Here is a 17,693-nt window from a genome sequence, read left to right as displayed (position 1 = left end):
AATATTTTAAGCAATTTTACTTTTTTATTTCCATCTTTTACAGTTTCAAAAAACAAAAAAGGAAAAGGTTTGGGCACCCTGCATGGTCAGTATTTATTAACACCACCGCTTTGGCAAGTATCACAGCTTGTAAACTTTTTTCGTGGCTAGCTAAGAGTCTTTCAATTCTTGTTTGGGGGATTTTCGCCCATTCTTCCTCGCAAAAGGCTTCTAGTTCTGTGATTCTTGGGCCGTCTTGCATGCACTGCTCTTTTGAGGTCTATCCACAGATTTTCGATGTTTAGGTTGGGGGACTGTGAGGGCCATAGCAAAACCTTCAGCTTGCGCCTCTTAAGGTTGTCCATTGTGGATTTTGAGGTGTGTTTAGGATCATTATACTGTAGTAGAAGCAGTCCTCTTTTCATCTTCAGATTTTTTACAGATGGTGTGATGTTTGCTTCCATAGTTTGCTGGTATATAAATTAATCCATTCTTCCTTCTACCAGTGAAATGTTCCCCTATGCCGCTAGCTGCAACACAAGCCCAAAGCATGATCGATCCACCCCTGTGCTTAACAGTTGGAGGTGTTCTTTTCATGAAATTCTGCACCCTTTTTTCTCCAAGCATACCTTTGCTCATTAGGCCAAAAGGTTAGATTTTAACTTCATCAGTCCACAGGACTTGTTTCCAAAATGCATCAGGCTTGTTTAGATGTTCATTTGCAAACTTCTGACGCTGCATTTTGTGGCGAGGACGCAGGAAAGATTTTCTTCTCATGAGTCTTCCATGAAGGTCATATTTGTGCAGGTGTCGCTGCACAGTAGAACAGTGCACCACTACTCCAGAGTCTGCTAAATCTTCCTTAAGGTCTAGTGCAGTGAAACAGGGGTTCTGATCTGCCTTTCTAGCAATCCTATGAGCAGTTCTATCTGAAAGTTTTCTTGGTCTTCCAGACCTCAACTTGACCTCCACCATTCCTGTTAACTACCATTTCTTAATTACATTACGAACTGAGGAAACGGCTACCTGAAAATGCTTTGCTATCTTCTTATAGCCTTCTCCTGCTTTGTGGGCATCAATTATTTTAATTTTCAGCGTGCTAGGCAGCTGCTTAGAGGAGCCCATGGCTGCTGATTGTTGGGACAAGGTTTGAGGAGTCAGAGTATATAAAGCTTTGAAATTTGAATCACCTGACATTTCCAAATTATGATTGTGAACAAGCCATAGCCCTAACAAGCTAATTAAGGTCTGAGACCTTGGTAAAAGTTATCGTGAGAGCTCAAATCTCTTGGGGTGCCAAAACTTTTGCATGGTGCTCCTTTCCTTTTTTTCACTCTAAAATTGTGCAAAACAAAAATAATACACTAATCTTGCTTAAAATGTTGAAAAGAATGTTTCATCTTTAACTTTATGCCTTTTGGAGATCAATTCATCTTCTACTCACTTAACTATTCACAGCAACAGAAATTTTGGCCAGGGGTGCCCAAACTTTTACATGCCACTGTAACAGTAGGCTTACTTGCTCGTTTGATGCCATGAATAAGCAGGTGGATGACGTGACGGAGAAGGTAATCAATCACTCTTCAGGCAAAGGTTGCGTTGATAGAAAGTGATAACAACGTCTTTCAAAGAGAAATGCAACAACTTTGACTGATATAAATGCAGATAAGTGTGGCCGGGATACCCAAGCGTGAAGGATACAATTTTAATCACGTCCTCATTAACTTATTTGTGAATGTCTCTCCAAACATCGTAGAATCACGCACCTGCTCGGTCCATAGTCTGATAATGCAAAGCCTTGTATCATCGTCCAATTCTTATGTAGTTGTGTTGAACTCTGTTTCCCCATCAGGATCTGTTTCCCCCCAGCAGATCTGTATGGGGGGAACAGTATCTGACGGTAACATTCTCCGCTGTCAGAATGCATTCCCCCATGCCAAATCTAAGCCTAACCCTTCCCTACCCTACCCTACCGTACCCTACCTGCCTAACCCTAACCTTAACCTACACTACCCTACCTGGCCTAACCATAACCATAGCCCCATACCCTATCGGGGCTAGTGGGAAACAGATTCCAATGGGGAACACACTTCGATACAACACTTGTACATGTCGAGACATATGGACAGCGGCCAAACAGTCCGATCTTTTAACCAACAGAGAATTTGCATCATGGAAGATCTGACACAAAAGGTTACGGAGGCAAGAAACAGGCAGTGGTTTCTGGTTGAGAAGGCAAGAAAGGAAGGAAAGAAAGCTGGTTTCAGTGGGCAAGTGGCGTTCATTAATGGGAAAAGAGTCTTTTTTAGCACTTATTTAGCACTTATTTTTGTCAAAGATATTTGACGTGTGGCTCTGGGGAAATATTTGTTCCAACTTTTAGGCCCACAGCAGACATTCTAAATTGTCTTAATTATTTTAACAAAGCCTATTAAAATTGCAATCAGGAGAAATTAAACAATAAAAATACCACAACTTGTACTGGGGACTTAAATGTCACCGAATTGTAGGAATGGCCCACTTGCTGAACAGGCCGCTGCTGATGCATGTTAGTTGTTGTCTACCTGGACAAACATCTAATCATTAGTTTATTTTGATTACTAGTGTTTTATTTATCATTATTATTGTTTTATCATTATTATTATTAAATTTTTATAACAAAATTCTTATTTCGCTCCAATATTGGGTATTGATCTGACAAAATACCTCTTGAGTGAGGAATTTGGATTGTAAGCTTTGCATATCCTCTAAGAAGGGGAGTCTGTGGATTTGAATTAGACTATCATATACTGTTATTATCCCATGATCTCTTTATGTTTCTTGTTTCTCATTGAATGTTCAGGGAATGTGTGATGTAACCAAATGAAAAGCTTTATTTTTGTTGAAAAAGAGACATATCACTCACGTGGTATGAATTAAAAAGCCTTTATTGAACCGTGCTACAACATCTAAAACAGCCAACACGTTTCCGCTAAGAAAGCCATCATCAGGGTACCTTTATTTTTGTTGTGTAAATCCAAGAAAAGGGACATATTTTTTTACAAGATGGCAATGAAAAGCTCTGGAGTCGCCCATGGTGGAGCACACTTCATCTGGGTCTTGGATTTCAAGGAAAGGTCAATGAGCCTTTCTTTTCAGCAATAGTTAGATGCTTAATTTTAGTTATCTTTATTGATAGTAATATTTTCATAATGGTTAATATATACAGGTTCAATAATGTTATTTGTGAATGCACCTCTATTTGATTAAGTAATTTCTAACATCATTAATCTAAAGTCTAAATATCCCTCTGCTTTTGTCCTAAATGGTGGTGAATTTAATGAGGCACCAGATTTCTTTGCTGACAGATATCATATCCTCCTAAAAGAGTTTCAGATAGTACAAGCCCCCTCATAGGAAAATTATGTCAGAGTTTGAATTAGGTCGATTCACCTAGATATTTAATCCGTAGTAGCTCCATGTACACCTGGTTTATAGATTTATCTCAAAAATCACAAATAGACCTGTGGCTGATATCAGGCTAATACCTTATCTGGTTTCTGCAGAAAGTTCACAGATGCCTGTAACTGATCATGGAGTCATTGATATAATTTTGTCTGATGTTTGTAGAGGGCAACGAAGCAAAATAAAACGTGGTTACTGGAAATTAAACTGCTCCTTGTCTGAATCGTATTGTAAGGAATGAAAGTATTGTAGACAATATTAAATCTTTGGCAGATATCTCAGCCATTGCGAAATAGGAGTATTTTAAATATGAGTGCAGAAATGTTCTATTAAATTTGGAAAAAGTAGAGTGGCTGTATTCATATCTGATTAAAAAAACACAAAAAAAAAAAAAAACAAGCTGAATGAAAAATTCTAATCTTACTAAAGATGACAAGGAGTCCCGTCATATTTTACAAGCTAGGCTGGATAACATCCATCAAGAAAAAGCAAAGGGTGTCTTTATCAGATCGAGACGAGAGCAAAATGACAGCTTTCAGAGCGAAAAATTAAGCTTTTTTTGGCCTAGAGATGAAACATGAAAACAATAAGAAATTGTTTCTGAATTTCGTCACTCTACATTAAAAATAAAAAGACCCTAATTTGATATTATCTCATATTTTTGAATGTTATCAAAAATTATATACCTCTTTTCTTTAATAAAATTCTATCTGTAATTCCCAAAATTAGTGATTACAACAGGAAGCTCTGTGAGAAACCTTTTACTATAGATGAGCTTTATAATAAGGACCCTGAAGAAAAAAGAAAGAAAGAAAATACCTGTCAAAATAACCGGATGTGGGAGGAGCATGTGGTTGGCAGCCAAAGTAGTTTCTTTCTCCTTTCTCCTTTCTCCTTCATACTAAAAGCAATAACGTCCCTTTATTTACATATCGCTATATATAAACACATAACCACTGGAGTCTTATGGATTACATTTATGCTGCCTTTATGTGCATTTTCGAGTGTCAAAAAATGTATCACCATTCACTTGCATTGTGAGGACCTGCAGAGCTCGGATACTCTTCTTAAAGTCAGCATGAAATGGAAGTTGCGACGGACTTTACTTCCGTATTGTGACGTATTTCCAAGTGAAACAGCATATCGAACAAGAAAAAAAATTGACAATAAATAAATATTAATGAATTATAAAAAAATTAGGGTGGGGATTTGTTTATCCATTGGTTGTTGATTGGATTGTGAAAATATGGGCGTTGCATAGCAGAACAGAGGCTGATATGAATGCGAGTTTTTAGTGAACACACACACACCCCTACCACCATGCTGCTCCTTTGTGCTCAGCAAAAGAAAGAAAGTCATACACATCTGGGATGGGGGTGAGTAAAAGATGAGAGAATTTTCATTTTTGGGAGAACTATCCCTTTAAGATTTCTATTCATTCATTAAAAAAACACTGCAGGTTAAGCCATTAACTGATTACGCAGCTAAGCAGCAAATCAGCTGCCTATGTTTTCGGATGCAGCCTTAATTGCAATAGTTTATATTATCTTCACTGTCATTCAAACAGACAAAAAGTACAAGTGAATTCAGTTGACATTAAGTTGGAATTTTGAATGAAAAAGACAAAAGAGAAGGTAAATACAAGGATCAGAATTTATCTGGGTATTAGTCCCTGTTCATTTGTATTGGTGTATTGTTATTTTTTCGTCTGCAAGCCAAGTATTGCAGCCTCAGCTCTCTGGTGCATTTGTAGTGTGACTTGCAGCTGCCAGTATCATAGATACAGCCACATGAGACTTCCATTCTTGCGCTCATCTGTATTGAGATACTCGGCACAACTGCGATCATTCTTAAAATTGTCTCTCAGACCGTCTTCTATCTCCAGATGAGCAAGAAGGGGCTCTTTTGCCGTCCTAACCAGCAGATCTTTCTCCACCTCCACCCTCCTGGCATGGGGCACCAGGACGCTGCAAAAGGCCCTCTACCTCTCCACCAGCCCATACTCTACTTCCTTTAAAGCCACTGAAGCCCTCAGCTCTTGTGCTTTCTCCTTCTCCAGGGCCTCATGAAAGAGGGCCCCACCAGGGCCTCCGTACAGCAGTCTAGATCTCTCATTTTTTAGAGCTTCACGCTCCAATCTCATACCTAGACGTTCCTCATCGAGTTGTTTACTCTGAGAACCCAGGGCCTGACGGTAGTCCTGTGCCCGCTGGTGTTCTTTCTCTAGATCAAGCTCTAAATGGGCTGTTTCTCTGCGGTTTTCAGTGAGTGTATGACGGTATTTAATTTCCAGATCTTCCTGGATGCTTTTCATGGTCTTATCGTACTTGACCTTGGCCTCCTCGATTTCATTTAGAGACTCCTTGGACCAGATCCATCCTAAAATACACAGATGAAAGACAAATACAATTTTCTATATTTTCACCAAAATGATAGGGTGTTTCTGGGAGTTTATCATGGCATTGCTAGGTCGCTTGTACGGTGTTCTGAGTGGTTAGTAGAATTATGCTATAGCTGCAAGGTTGTTGTTTGTTGGCCAAAGTCAAAAGAGCTCTATTCTTGACCCTAGATGTGGCTTGGGTTCATCCATCCCTGTAAGTTTTTCTGATCCGTCTATGTTGTACTTATGAAAGGCAGCAAGTTCCAGCATTGGCACCAGAAGGGCATAGTTCCACTTGCTGCTGTCACCACCACCTTGCTGCTCTGGCCTTATGTTCCAGTGTTGGGGATCATTCAAGTTGTTCATCAGGAATGCAGTTGGATAAATTAATCAACGCTTATGTAGAAAACAATGACCAGCTGGATGATGCACCTACAAAAAAATTAAAAGCTACAATTAATTCAGTCATGCAATTACTGGAGAAAACAAATGTTGTTGTTTTTTTTTTTTTAAGTGATGCATTATTGCCATTACACAAATATAATGAATCTGATGTGGCAGTGTCATTAAATTTCAAACTGAAACGTGAGCAGCGCGAGACCTCATCCACAACATGCACACTCAACTCTGCTATTTTCATTACAATTGTTTTAACACAGCATATTTTCTAATTATCATGAAATTTGTGTCAATGCCGTTTCAGTTGTGTGAAAAGGTCATTATTACCTTGCAGTTATTCAAAGCGCTTGTCCCTTTTCGTAAAGAATTCAGAGTCTAATAGTCGCTTTCCAAAATAGGTAGGGCAAACATCTGCGTCAATGTTACTGGACAAGAAAAATGCTTATTTAATTGCTAGAACTATATTGTAAATGCCAATATCGTACAGTAAATAATTCCTGTTATCTTCAAAACAGCCACAAATCTGTGTTGGGTAGTTTACATAACACTTTCCCAAAAAAAAAAAAAAAAATAAAAAAAATTACCCCCACCCTGGACATTTTGGTACGGTCCACAATGTATATCGGGAACGGTATTGTGAGTTCGCCACAGAACCATTGGGAAGTGCGATTCATTTCCACGAATCGGTTCGTTCGGACCGTTCATGTCATTGAACCTGTTTAAAAACAATTTACGTCACTCATAGCAAAAGACCCAGAGACGCTTACTAACCTTTTCTGTGTGAAGTTATAGCCAATTTTACATCTTCACTGCCATGACGATGTAATGTCAACAAACTCCAAAACCTTAAAACGACTGTAAAAATGACGATTTAAACAACTTTACACAATTCATCAATGCATGATTTTATTTATTTATTATTTTTTATTATTATTTTTTTATGGAAGAATTAATGTAAGTGCTTTTATAAAATTATAAGCTTCACATTTCTGCTTTTAAACCCTCCAAAAATGGGTCCCATTTACTTCCATTGGAAGTGCCTCACTGTAACCTCCATTTTTGCTTTTATTAAAGAAAAGGAGGGACAAGTCGAAAGCAGTTTTTGTGGTAATCAACATTATGTCACAAATGCTGTCGATTGAGTTTAACTCGTATTGAACCCGAAATATTCCTTTAACTTTGTAGTAAAGCTGTTTATTACACGTTTGTTCCAACATTATTGCTAGTAACGGTTAAAAACATCACTGACAATAGTGTTATCAATATTAATAATAATGTTAATTATTGATGATATTATATCCATTTTGCTAACAACATTGTTCCCATTTTTCAGTTTTACTCATAAACTTACAGATCGGTGAGCTACAAAAGCTTTGCGAATCGGTTCGATCGAGTCATTAAAAGAATCGGTTCAAAAGAACAGTACGCAAGCGAATCTTAAATCCCTTCCACCACAGATTCGTGCTTGACAGTCAACGAGCAACATGGCCGCAGTGTGCGCTGCTTCCCGTGTCCTCGGGAGAAAAATTGTGTCATCTAAAGCTGTAAGTCTTCACAGATTTTGAAAATACACTTTTTAAAAGTGTCATCTCACCAATTGCATGCCGAATATTTAATTGGCATGCATTCACATAAGCTGCAGTGTATCATATAGCCTAGTCCATTGTGTGTTGGTTTTGTAACCATCATCTGCTGTGTTAAGTAACCAGCCTCTGTTACATAGTGTATCTGTGACATGAGTTTCCGCATAATATTTGACTATTTTCTCTTAATTAGTTGTGCCTTTTAACATAGGTGTTTACAGGATTAGCTTGATTGAGCTCAATTATTGTGACATTTCATAGATATGAAGTTTAGATAATTTGTAAACAGGGATCCACTGAAGGTCATGCAGGCAGCATTAGCTATGTGATGTTCACTGCAGGTGTCCTTATTTTTGAATCAGTTTTTATGCTGCTTTATGCATGAATATTATTTGGATTCTAAATGTTTACGAGAATAAAAGCAGACTGCTCTGAAAGTTTACTAGGTTATTGTGGGTAGCTTTGATATCAAACAGAAGTGACTAATTAAAGGTGAACTGGTGTAAGTTTGTAGATGAATAATGTCAGTATATGTCCAGCTAATCATAAATATGTACATGCATTCATCACATGAAAGAAAAGGTTGATATTATAATGCTCTTCACATGCATCCCCCAACAGTCTATGCTCTGACCTGCCACCTTTGTTTTGTAACCAACAGTTTTGTAACTAATAATCAAAAAGGCAAAGGTGTTCTGTGAACAAATTTGATTCATATTTGTCATACTATAAAATTAATTTCAGATCTTTTATTTTTGTTGCTGATGTGATTTGTTGTGAAGATTTTAAAAGTGCATTTTTTTGTTGTTTCGTCCAGCTGCCAGCAGTGTGTCAGGTGAGCAACCGCAAACTGCATTTCTCTATCTACGGAAAAAAGGGAAACGCAAAAGTCTCCGATGCTGTAAGTATTTATTTATCGTGCTTCCTTGTTTGATTCAGTTGCCTTCATTTTACATTCAGGAACTGGAGCTGATTTATAAGGCAGAATTATGCATACTGACTTGGTTTGTAACCAGCTTTATCATGGATCATATGAAATGTAGTCTTTTAGTTTGATCGCTGTGTTTTATTTTTGTTTTTGTCCTCAGATTTCCACACAGTATCCAGTAGTAGATCATGAGTTTGATGCTGTAGTGGTGGGTGCTGGAGGCGCAGGCCTGCGTGCCGCGTTTGGTCTGTCGGAGGCTGGTTTCAACACAGCATGTGTCACAAAGTTGTTCCCCACCCGCTCACACACAGTGGCCGCACAGGTATGGAGAATTCCCAAAACAATTCTCTCTAGATAATCGCTCATTGTTTGAAAGTATTTTTAGTTTTTACAGAGTAAGTTACTGATATTTAATACAGGTATATTTTTACAAGATTATGGAGAACATGAAGACTCAAATGCAACCAAATGTGGTTTGTGAAGACCTGAGATTGAATGAGAATCAGCTCTTTAGAGGCTTTGAGATCTGTGCAGTGATTTTCACTTACAGTGGTCTAAAGTTCACAAAGGAGCTCAACCTTTGACATTACACCTTTGATATTTTTTCAACAATTTGAAAAAACAAAAGCACTGATAAGCGTGTTATTTTAAAGGGATAGTTCAACCAAAAATAAAAATTCTCTCATCATTTACTCACCCTCCTGCCATCCCAGCTCTGTTGGTCCATACAATGCAAGTGAATGGTGGCCAGAACTTTGAAGCTCCAAAAAGCACATAAAGGCAGCATAAAAGTAATCCCAACAACTCTAGAGGTTAAATCCATGTATTCAGAAGTGATATGATAAGTCTGGGTGAGAAACAGATCAATATTTAAGTCCTTTTTTACCATAAATCTCCACTTTCACTTTCACATTCTTCTTATGTTTTTGCCTATTTGCATTCTTCATGCATATCACCACCTGCTGGGCAAGGAGGAGAATTAATAGTAAAACTGGACTTAAATATTGATCTGATTCTCACCCACTCCTATCATATCACTTCTGAAGATATGGATTAACCACTAGAGTCTTATGGGTACTTTTATGCTGCCTTTTTGGATCTTCAAACTTTTAGTACCTTTTCACTTATATTGTATGGACCTACAGAGCTGAAATATTCTTCCAAAAAATCTTTGTTTGTGTTCAGCAGAAGAAAGAAATTCATACACATCTGGGATGGCATGAGGGTGAGAAAATTATGAGAACTTTAATTTTTGGGTGAACTATTCCTTTAAGCATTGATCTCACTAATACAGAATTAATATTCACATTCTTAATCTGTGACTTCAAAAACTGGCAGATTAACAGTGTTTTAAATTTTAGATAAGTAAACACCTAATTGCTAAAGGATAAAAATCAAGCATTGACCTAATTCAATTATTGCATCCATAATGACATATAACTTAGATTTTTTTCCCCCCTAAATAATATAGGGTGGGATTAATGCTGCATTAGGCAACATGGAGGACGACGACTGGCGCTGGCACTTTTATGACACAGTGAAGGGATCTGATTGGCTGGGAGATCAGGATGCCATTCATTACATGACAGAGCAGGCCCCTGCTGCAGTGGTGGAGGTGAGGGTCGGTTACATGATCAGTCATTTCCATTAAAACCTTGTTTGTGATCAGGAGGAAGTGGATAAAAAGAATTTCTGACATGCTGTCACACTTTCATCAACATTATTTGATATTAGGTCATATAAAATCAGGTTCAAATTGAGACCGTATCGGCCTAGTTTAAATGGGCAACATTTCTATTGTTAAAACCAAACAGTCCAGGAAATGTGTGGTCCACAGGCTTTTGTTGCATTTTAACCAATTGAACCACAACATTTTATTCTGAAATGCTTAGTTTTACTGTTGATTTAGAGTATGGCATGACACTAATTGAGCACAAACTGTTGAGAGCATAAAAACAAGATTATTGGGGTCTAAGGTGAAAAGTAAATATAGTTATGCAGTTGTCGCAACATTGGCCACAATCTCAGAGCAAATTTAGCAACTATTTTAACGTAATCTGATCTTTAATTTTCCTTCTTATCATTCATAATCACCTAGTTGTTGTCTGTGGATTTAAATCACCATCTGATGCTGTGTCTCTGCAGCTGGAGAACTTTGGTATGCCGTTTAGCCGTACAGAGGATGGGAAGATCTATCAGCGTGCCTTTGGAGGTCAGAGTCTCAAGTTCGGTAAAGGAGGTCAGGCTCACAGATGCTGTTGTGTTGCAGACAGGACGGGTCACTCTCTTCTTCATACACTCTATGGACGGGTGAGTGAGCTGTGGGTGTGATTTGGGCTGGTGTGACGTTAAGACATCCATTCCGTCAGCTACGCCAAATTCTGTTTGTTTCTTGAAAAGTAACACCTTTTAAATCCTCTCCAATTGTCTGTTGATGTCTAGTCTTTAAGGTATGACACCAGCTACTTTGTGGAGTATTTTGCCCTGGATCTGCTGATGGAGGATGGAGAGTGTAAGGGAGTCATCGCGCTGTGCATGGAGGATGGATCCATCCACCGTTTCAGAGCCAAGAACACAGTCATTGCCACCGGGTGAGAGAAATGATCTGGTTTTTAAATGTCGAAGTTTTGTCTTATACGTTCATGCTTTTTTAAAAGGGAATAAGAAAAAATAAGAGTTTTTCTCAGAACGATGATTTTTCATAATTGTTTATTTTTTCTTTAACTTGATTGGGGAAAAAAGTATTATTATTTATTAATTTATTTTTAAAAAGGTATATTTTAATGTTTAAAATGAAAAATAATCAATTGATTAAATTTATAAATAATATGATATACTGATTAATTAATTAAATGGAAATTTTTTTTTACTATTTTTCGGGGAATTTTGGTGTTAAAATGAGGTTGCACATATTATTAATGCAACATGCCATTTGTATATCATGCAAATAATGTCAATATTGAATTTTCTCTGCAGTGGTTATGGCCGCACATATTTCAGCTGTACATCAGCTCACACTAGCACAGGAGATGGAAACGCTATGGTGACACGCGCAGGTCTTCCCTGCCAGGATCTTGAGTTTGTTCAGTTCCACCCCACGGGTGAGCAGCTTTTAGAAACATGGAATAGTCATTTAGAGGACGCTCACTTATTTATACAGCATCAAAAGCAAAACTATATCACCAATTGTGAGGGAACAGTTTCAGGGCTCCAGACTGCGACTAATTTTTCCTAACAGTGCGATTTAAATTTGCAAGAGGTCGCACTGGTGCGACTAAAAAGTAGGCCGACTCTGATTATGCGCTGTCGTTTTTTTTGTTGCGCGTGAGAATTATCAAACAGCAAACGTTCCAAAAATGAAACGAAACCACTCTACCTGGATCAGTCACCGTGGCTCAATGGACAGATCAGCGCAGAGAACATGTGATTACACGTGGACCAGTCTCAAGCTCTTAGCCACACAAGTCATCCCAGCTCTGTTGGGCCATACAATGCATACAGAACTTTGAAGCTCCAAAAAGCACATAAAGGCAGCATAAAAGTAATCCCAACAACTCTAGAGGTTAAATCCATGTCTTCAGAAGTGATATGATAAGTTTGGGTGAGAAACAGATCAATATTTAAGTCCTTTTTTTTTACCATAAATCTCCACTTTCACATTCTTAATGTTTTTGCCTATTTGCATTCTTCATGCATATCGCCGCTTGCTTGGCAAGGAGGAGAATTAATAGTAAAACAGGACTGAAATATTGATCTGTTTCTCACCCACACCTGTCATATCACTTCTGAAGATATGGATTAACCACTGGAGTCTTATGGGTACTTTTATGCTGCCTTTTTGGATCTGATTATGCGCTGTCGTTTTTTTTGTTGCGCGTGAGAATTATCAAACAGCAAACATTCCAAAAATGAAATGAAACCACTCTACCTGGATCAGTCACCGCGGCTCAATGGACAGATCAGCGCAGAGAACGTGTGATTACACGTGGACCGGTCTCAAGCTCTTAGCCACACAAGTCATCATAGACTGCGTTCCAAACGGCATAAATCACCCTCCGAAGGGCACTTTGAACGGAGAACAGTCATGATATTCATGCTGTAAAGTCGCTTCAAACAGAATTTCCAATAAAAATGAGTTCCGAATTACCCTTATTTTTGAGCCCCACAATTTTTGGCCTTTCATAGCTCACAGTGGATGGTAAAGTCTTCGAAGGGAATAGGGCATAGGGATGATCCCTTCAAAATGGAATGCACCCATAATCAGTGCTGCGAGAAGTGCGGGCTGGGTCGTGGATTCGCATTGATTATTTGTTTAAAACCACTATGAAAACCCCTAATGTGTCGGTGATTAAACTAGCTTAAAAAAGGCTTTGTTTGTCTTCAGATGACTATATTTTAATTAGTAAGATCCTGATGAAAGGAATTTCAAAATCAATGCTTTATTGTCAAGTGGGCATTTCAATGGGACAAAATGCGCAGTTTTATAGGAATTATAGTTATTTTTAATATTATTTATTTCTGTCTATATAACAATTTCATTATATAGATCCCCCAACACCTGCCCTCAACTCAAGTGCTGGTGCGACCATCTGTAGAACTTGGTGGCACCGGTGCTACCGCTCAAATGTTAGTCTGGAGCCCTGAGTTTACTCTGGCCTTGGGTCACTGTATCATATATATATATATATATATATATATATATATATATATATATATATATATATATACACATACGCACAATCATGGTCATATTATTTTTTGCTGTGTTTACGATGTAAACTTTACTGTACATGCATGTATGTTGAAACTTGAACCTCTTTGATATAAATATCAGGCCCCTCCCTCTATTGCTCTCAGCCAACGGTTGTAGCTGGTTTCAGATAACCTATGATGTAACCCCTGTAGGTATCTATGGAGCTGGTTGCCTGATTACAGAGGGTTGCCGTGGTGAGGGTGGAATCCTAATCAACAGTGAAGGCGAGAGATTCATGGAGCGTTACGCACCAAATGCCAAAGACTTGGCCTCTAGGGACGTGGTCTCAAGGTCCATGACCATTGAGATCCGAGAAGGAAGGTATACGTGTTTAACGTTATGTTAACCTTTCTGTTGTGTGCCCAAAAACACAGTCACAATTTTTATGAGCCCCTGTTTAAAGCTTGTTTTTAAATTTTGGAAAATAAGGACAGTTGACATGTCACTGATTTACTAACAGTCTAGTTTCAACAAAATTGGAGAGGAAATGTTTATAACATTCTAAAAATGTGTTTCCACCATGTGTTCCATCAGAGGTGTTGGTCCAGAGAAAGACCACGTCTACCTGCAGCTCCATCATCTTCCACCCCAGCAGTTGGCTGCTCGCCTGCCTGGCATCTCAGAAACCGCCATGATCTTTGCTGGAGTGGACGTCACAAAAGATCCCATCCCTGTATTACCCACCGTCCACTATAACATGGGTGGCATCCCCACCAACTACAAGGGACAGGTATTCTGACTGTGTATAACATACAGTAAAACGCTATAAAAAAAAAATACTTTGATGGCTTTTAATGGATGAAAGTCACAAGATGATGATGATTTTCATTCTACTAAAAAAACATAGTCAAAATGAAATCAAAATTGAAGAGATCTAATCGGCATTCACATAAGACCAAGATAATAACATAATGTCTCTAAACTCTAATCCTCACAGGTCATCACCTATAAAGATGGAGAGGATAAGGTGGTGCCAGGCCTGTACGCCTGTGGTGAGGCCGGCTGTGCATCAGTACACGGTGCTAACCGTCTGGGCGCCAACTCTCTGCTGGATCTGGTTGTGTTTGGACGCGCTTGTGCCCTGACCATTGCTGAGATAGACACTCCAGGTAGCTACACAATATCCAGAATGATGTCCTCAAAGTTCTGATGGTTGACATTTGGATGCAAGATTTTTCTTAAAGAACTAATATGTAATTATTCCGATGATGATATAATCTTGAAGTATCTAATGCTTTTTCGAGGAGTTTCATGTCATCGATAGATAAGTCATTTGTTTAAATACTGTATTTTCTTAATTGTTTAAAAAACCATAAAATAATTGCATGCCGATTTAATGCTGCCTCGTAGGAGAGAAGCTGTCACCTTTACAACCTAACGCAGGAGAAGCATCTGTCGCAAATCTGGACAAGATCCGCTTCGCAAATGGCAGTACCAGAACCTCAGAGATCAGGCTGAACATGCAGAAGGTACAGCATCATTTCATGCAGTTCTTTAAATGGCGAAAGAGTAAAAACATTTAAATACAATATTATACATGCAGGTAGAAATTACCCTTTTTGGACAAACTTGAAGGGGAGGGTTTCCAATACAAATACTCAAACTCACAAAACATAAATTGTAGATTGTACTGCCATTAGTCCATGTTAAATGAACAGTATTTAACCTGAGGTGGTCATTCCAAATTATACAGGGCCACTTTCCAAAAGATTTTATCTCATTTTCTCATCTCATTTTGGTCCTCAGACCATGCAGAGCCACGCCGCTGTCTTCCGCACCGGGGACGTCCTGAAGGAGGGCTGCGTCAAGATGGAAAACATCTACAAGTCGATGGATGACATTAAGACATTTGACAGAGGTCAGTGAAGAGACTTTAGTTATGATTAGACTGATTTAAAGCAAGGACTTGGCAAAGCTGCAATAAAGAGTGACCTTAAAGTGAAGTTTGCAATTTATGAAATAAATGACTTTACATAGCAGCTGAAAGTTGGGTTGTTTTGTAATATGAATTGATCTGATGGCATTTTGCTAAAGTGAAGTTGAAACTAAGTTCTTCTCCTGTGACCTCAGGTATTGTGTGGAACACTGATCTGGTGGAGACGTTGGAGCTGCAGAATCTGATGTTAAACGGAATGCAGACGATCATCTCCGCTGAGGCTCGTAAAGAGAGCAGGGGAGCTCACGCCCGTGAGGACTTTAAGGTGAACCTTATTAAACCTTTACACAGACTTACTATGTTACATTACAGAGCCATAACTGGCCTGAATTTCAGTGAATGTTTTGATAACTTGGATTACATTTTTTTCAAATTTTAATTAAAGCTATATTCTTTACATACAAGTGTAAATGTTTTTTCATTAGTGGTTGCATTTAGTTATGTGATTTTTATGTCTTGCAGGTTAGCAGTTGGGTTTTGGTGTTAAGATACAACTGTTATCAGTTGATATTGTCAGGTTGCATCTTTAATTGTGCTTTTGTCCTGTATATATTACAGGAACGTGTGGATGAGTTTGATTATTCCAAGCCACTGCAGGGACAAGTGAAGAAACCTTTTGAGCAGCACTGGAGAAAACACACCCTGTCCTATGTGGATCCCCAGACAGGAAAGGTAAACATGTAATTGATCCTCTGGTTGATTGTGATAAGTCTGGACCTAAATTAGCTTTCATTTCATCTGTTTAACTTTAAAGAAATGTTTCGGGTTCAGTGCAATTCAAGCTCTTTCAACAGCCTTTGTGGCATAATGTCGATTACTACAGAAATTGACTCGCGTCAATGCAAGTGAATGGTGATCAGACCTTTTTATGTCCAAAAATCGCATAAAAGTAATCCATAAAACTCCAGTGTTTAAATCCGTATCTTCAGAAGCGATATGAAAGGTGTGGATGAGAAACAGAACAATATTTAAGTCCTTTTTTGCTCTAAATCTCTACTTTAACTTTCACTTTTTAGATGTGAAAGTGAAACTAAACAAGCACCACATGTGACTGTAAGATGTAAAAGTGAAAGGAAAGTGGAGATCTGTTTCTCATCCACACCTATTCTATCGCTTTTGAAGATATGCATTTAACCACTGGATTTATGGATTACTTTTATGTTTTCTTTGTGATTTTTGGAGCTACAAAGGTCTCATCATCATTCACATGCATTTTGAGGACCTACAGAGCTGAAATATTCTTCTAAAAATCTTTGTGCTCTGCCGAAGAAAAAGTCATAAATATCTGTAATGGCATGAGGGGGAGTACATTTTCATATTTGGGCGAACTATCCCTTTAATGTTTATCGCCCGTTTACTTGATGGTAACTGTGTTACTACAACCATGAAATTTGAAAGTTGAAATTATGTTCTGTGGTAATCAACATTATGCCACAAATGCTGTTGATAGGGCTCAATTTCTATTGAACCCGGAACATTCCTTTAATCTGGCTTGTGAGCCTGTATATATTTAAACATGTATGTTAGTTATGAGCTAACATGAACAAATTTTTATTTCAGGTTACTCTTGAATACAGACCCGTTATTGACAACTCTCTGAATGATGAAGACTGTGCTGCCATTCCCCCTGCCATCCGTTCCTATTAAACACATCCCAAAACTGATTCCCCTTTTTGCTTATTTATAATCAGACAATACATGAATGAATAATTTGAATAATGAATATCTAGCTTTTGACGTTGCTCCATTTCAGCTAAATATGACTATATACATTCATTAAAGTTTTAAAAGGGGAGAAATAAATTAAAAGTAATACTTGTCATAGATTAATTTGCTCTGTAACTTCAGCACACTATATAACAGCTGTGTGAAATGTGTGTATAGTCTCTAAAACACATCCGTGGCGAGTAAATCATTAAATGTTTAATATTTAAATGTTGAATGATTGTAAAAATACTGTCGATGCCCTTACACCTTATGGAAAATTAGATTGAAGTAGATAACTCCTCAATTTAACAGTGTGATACCAATGCAATGTCTGGTTTTTCACATGTATTTGGCTTAGTGGCCTTACATTCTCACCTGTATGTAAAGTACTGTACATCTTGCATGTTTCTTGTTTTGTTGGTTTTGCTTAAGCCCATTAAAGATCACCAGGGTGATTGTGATTGGATTGTGTGTGATATTAACTATGTTTAGTGGAACTGTTAACTCACTTAACTGGAAAGCGAGTTTGTTGGGGCAATCTTCATTTTTAGAGACGCTAATGGGTGATGAAATTCCAGTTAAAA

General features: G+C 38.1%; 2 protein-coding genes across 2 annotated transcripts; one reads left to right on the top strand and one right to left on the bottom strand.

Annotated features, from left to right (window-relative positions):
• Positions 1-4,245: 4,245 nt before the first annotated feature.
• Positions 4,246-6,722, bottom strand: ccdc127b (coiled-coil domain containing 127b). Its single transcript, XM_051663740.1, is given in 3 exon segments — positions 4,246-5,802; positions 6,052-6,235; positions 6,530-6,722. Coding segments are annotated over 2 exon segments (801 nt in total). The 5' UTR covers positions 6,170-6,235; positions 6,530-6,722; the 3' UTR covers positions 4,246-5,119.
• A 929-nt stretch (positions 6,723-7,651) lies between these two features.
• sdha (succinate dehydrogenase complex, subunit A, flavoprotein (Fp)) lies at positions 7,652-17,570 on the top strand. Its single transcript, XM_051663691.1, has 15 exons — positions 7,652-7,746; positions 8,603-8,686; positions 8,874-9,035; positions 10,185-10,328; positions 10,859-11,023; positions 11,156-11,304; positions 11,690-11,814; positions 13,619-13,787; positions 14,001-14,196; positions 14,404-14,575; positions 14,817-14,935; positions 15,213-15,324; positions 15,537-15,667; positions 15,961-16,074; positions 16,963-17,570. The coding sequence occupies exons 1-15, from the start codon at positions 7,687-7,689 to the stop codon at positions 17,047-17,049; spliced, it is 1,989 nt and encodes a 662-aa protein (XP_051519651.1). The 5' UTR covers positions 7,652-7,686; the 3' UTR covers positions 17,050-17,570.
• Positions 17,571-17,693: the final 123 nt, after the last annotated feature.

Source organism: Myxocyprinus asiaticus, chromosome 30 (assembly GCF_019703515.2).
Source record: "Myxocyprinus asiaticus isolate MX2 ecotype Aquarium Trade chromosome 30, UBuf_Myxa_2, whole genome shotgun sequence".
NCBI lineage: Eukaryota > Metazoa > Chordata > Actinopteri > Cypriniformes > Catostomidae > Myxocyprinus > Myxocyprinus asiaticus.
This window is presented reverse-complemented; position numbering and strand designations above follow the sequence as displayed.

Bases quoted from the DNA above. Each gene is read 5' to 3' on its own strand.
- sdha (XM_051663691.1), top strand. From the start codon at position 7,687: ATGGCCGCAGTGTGCGCTGCTTCCCGTGTCCTCGGGAGAAAAATTGTG. The intron at 9,036-10,184 runs GTATGGAGAATT...TAAATAATATAG, and splicing joins CACACACAGTGGCCGCACAG to GGTGGGATTAATGCTGCATT. The intron at 13,788-14,000 runs GTATACGTGTTT...GTGTTCCATCAG, and splicing joins ATTGAGATCCGAGAAGGAAG to AGGTGTTGGTCCAGAGAAAG.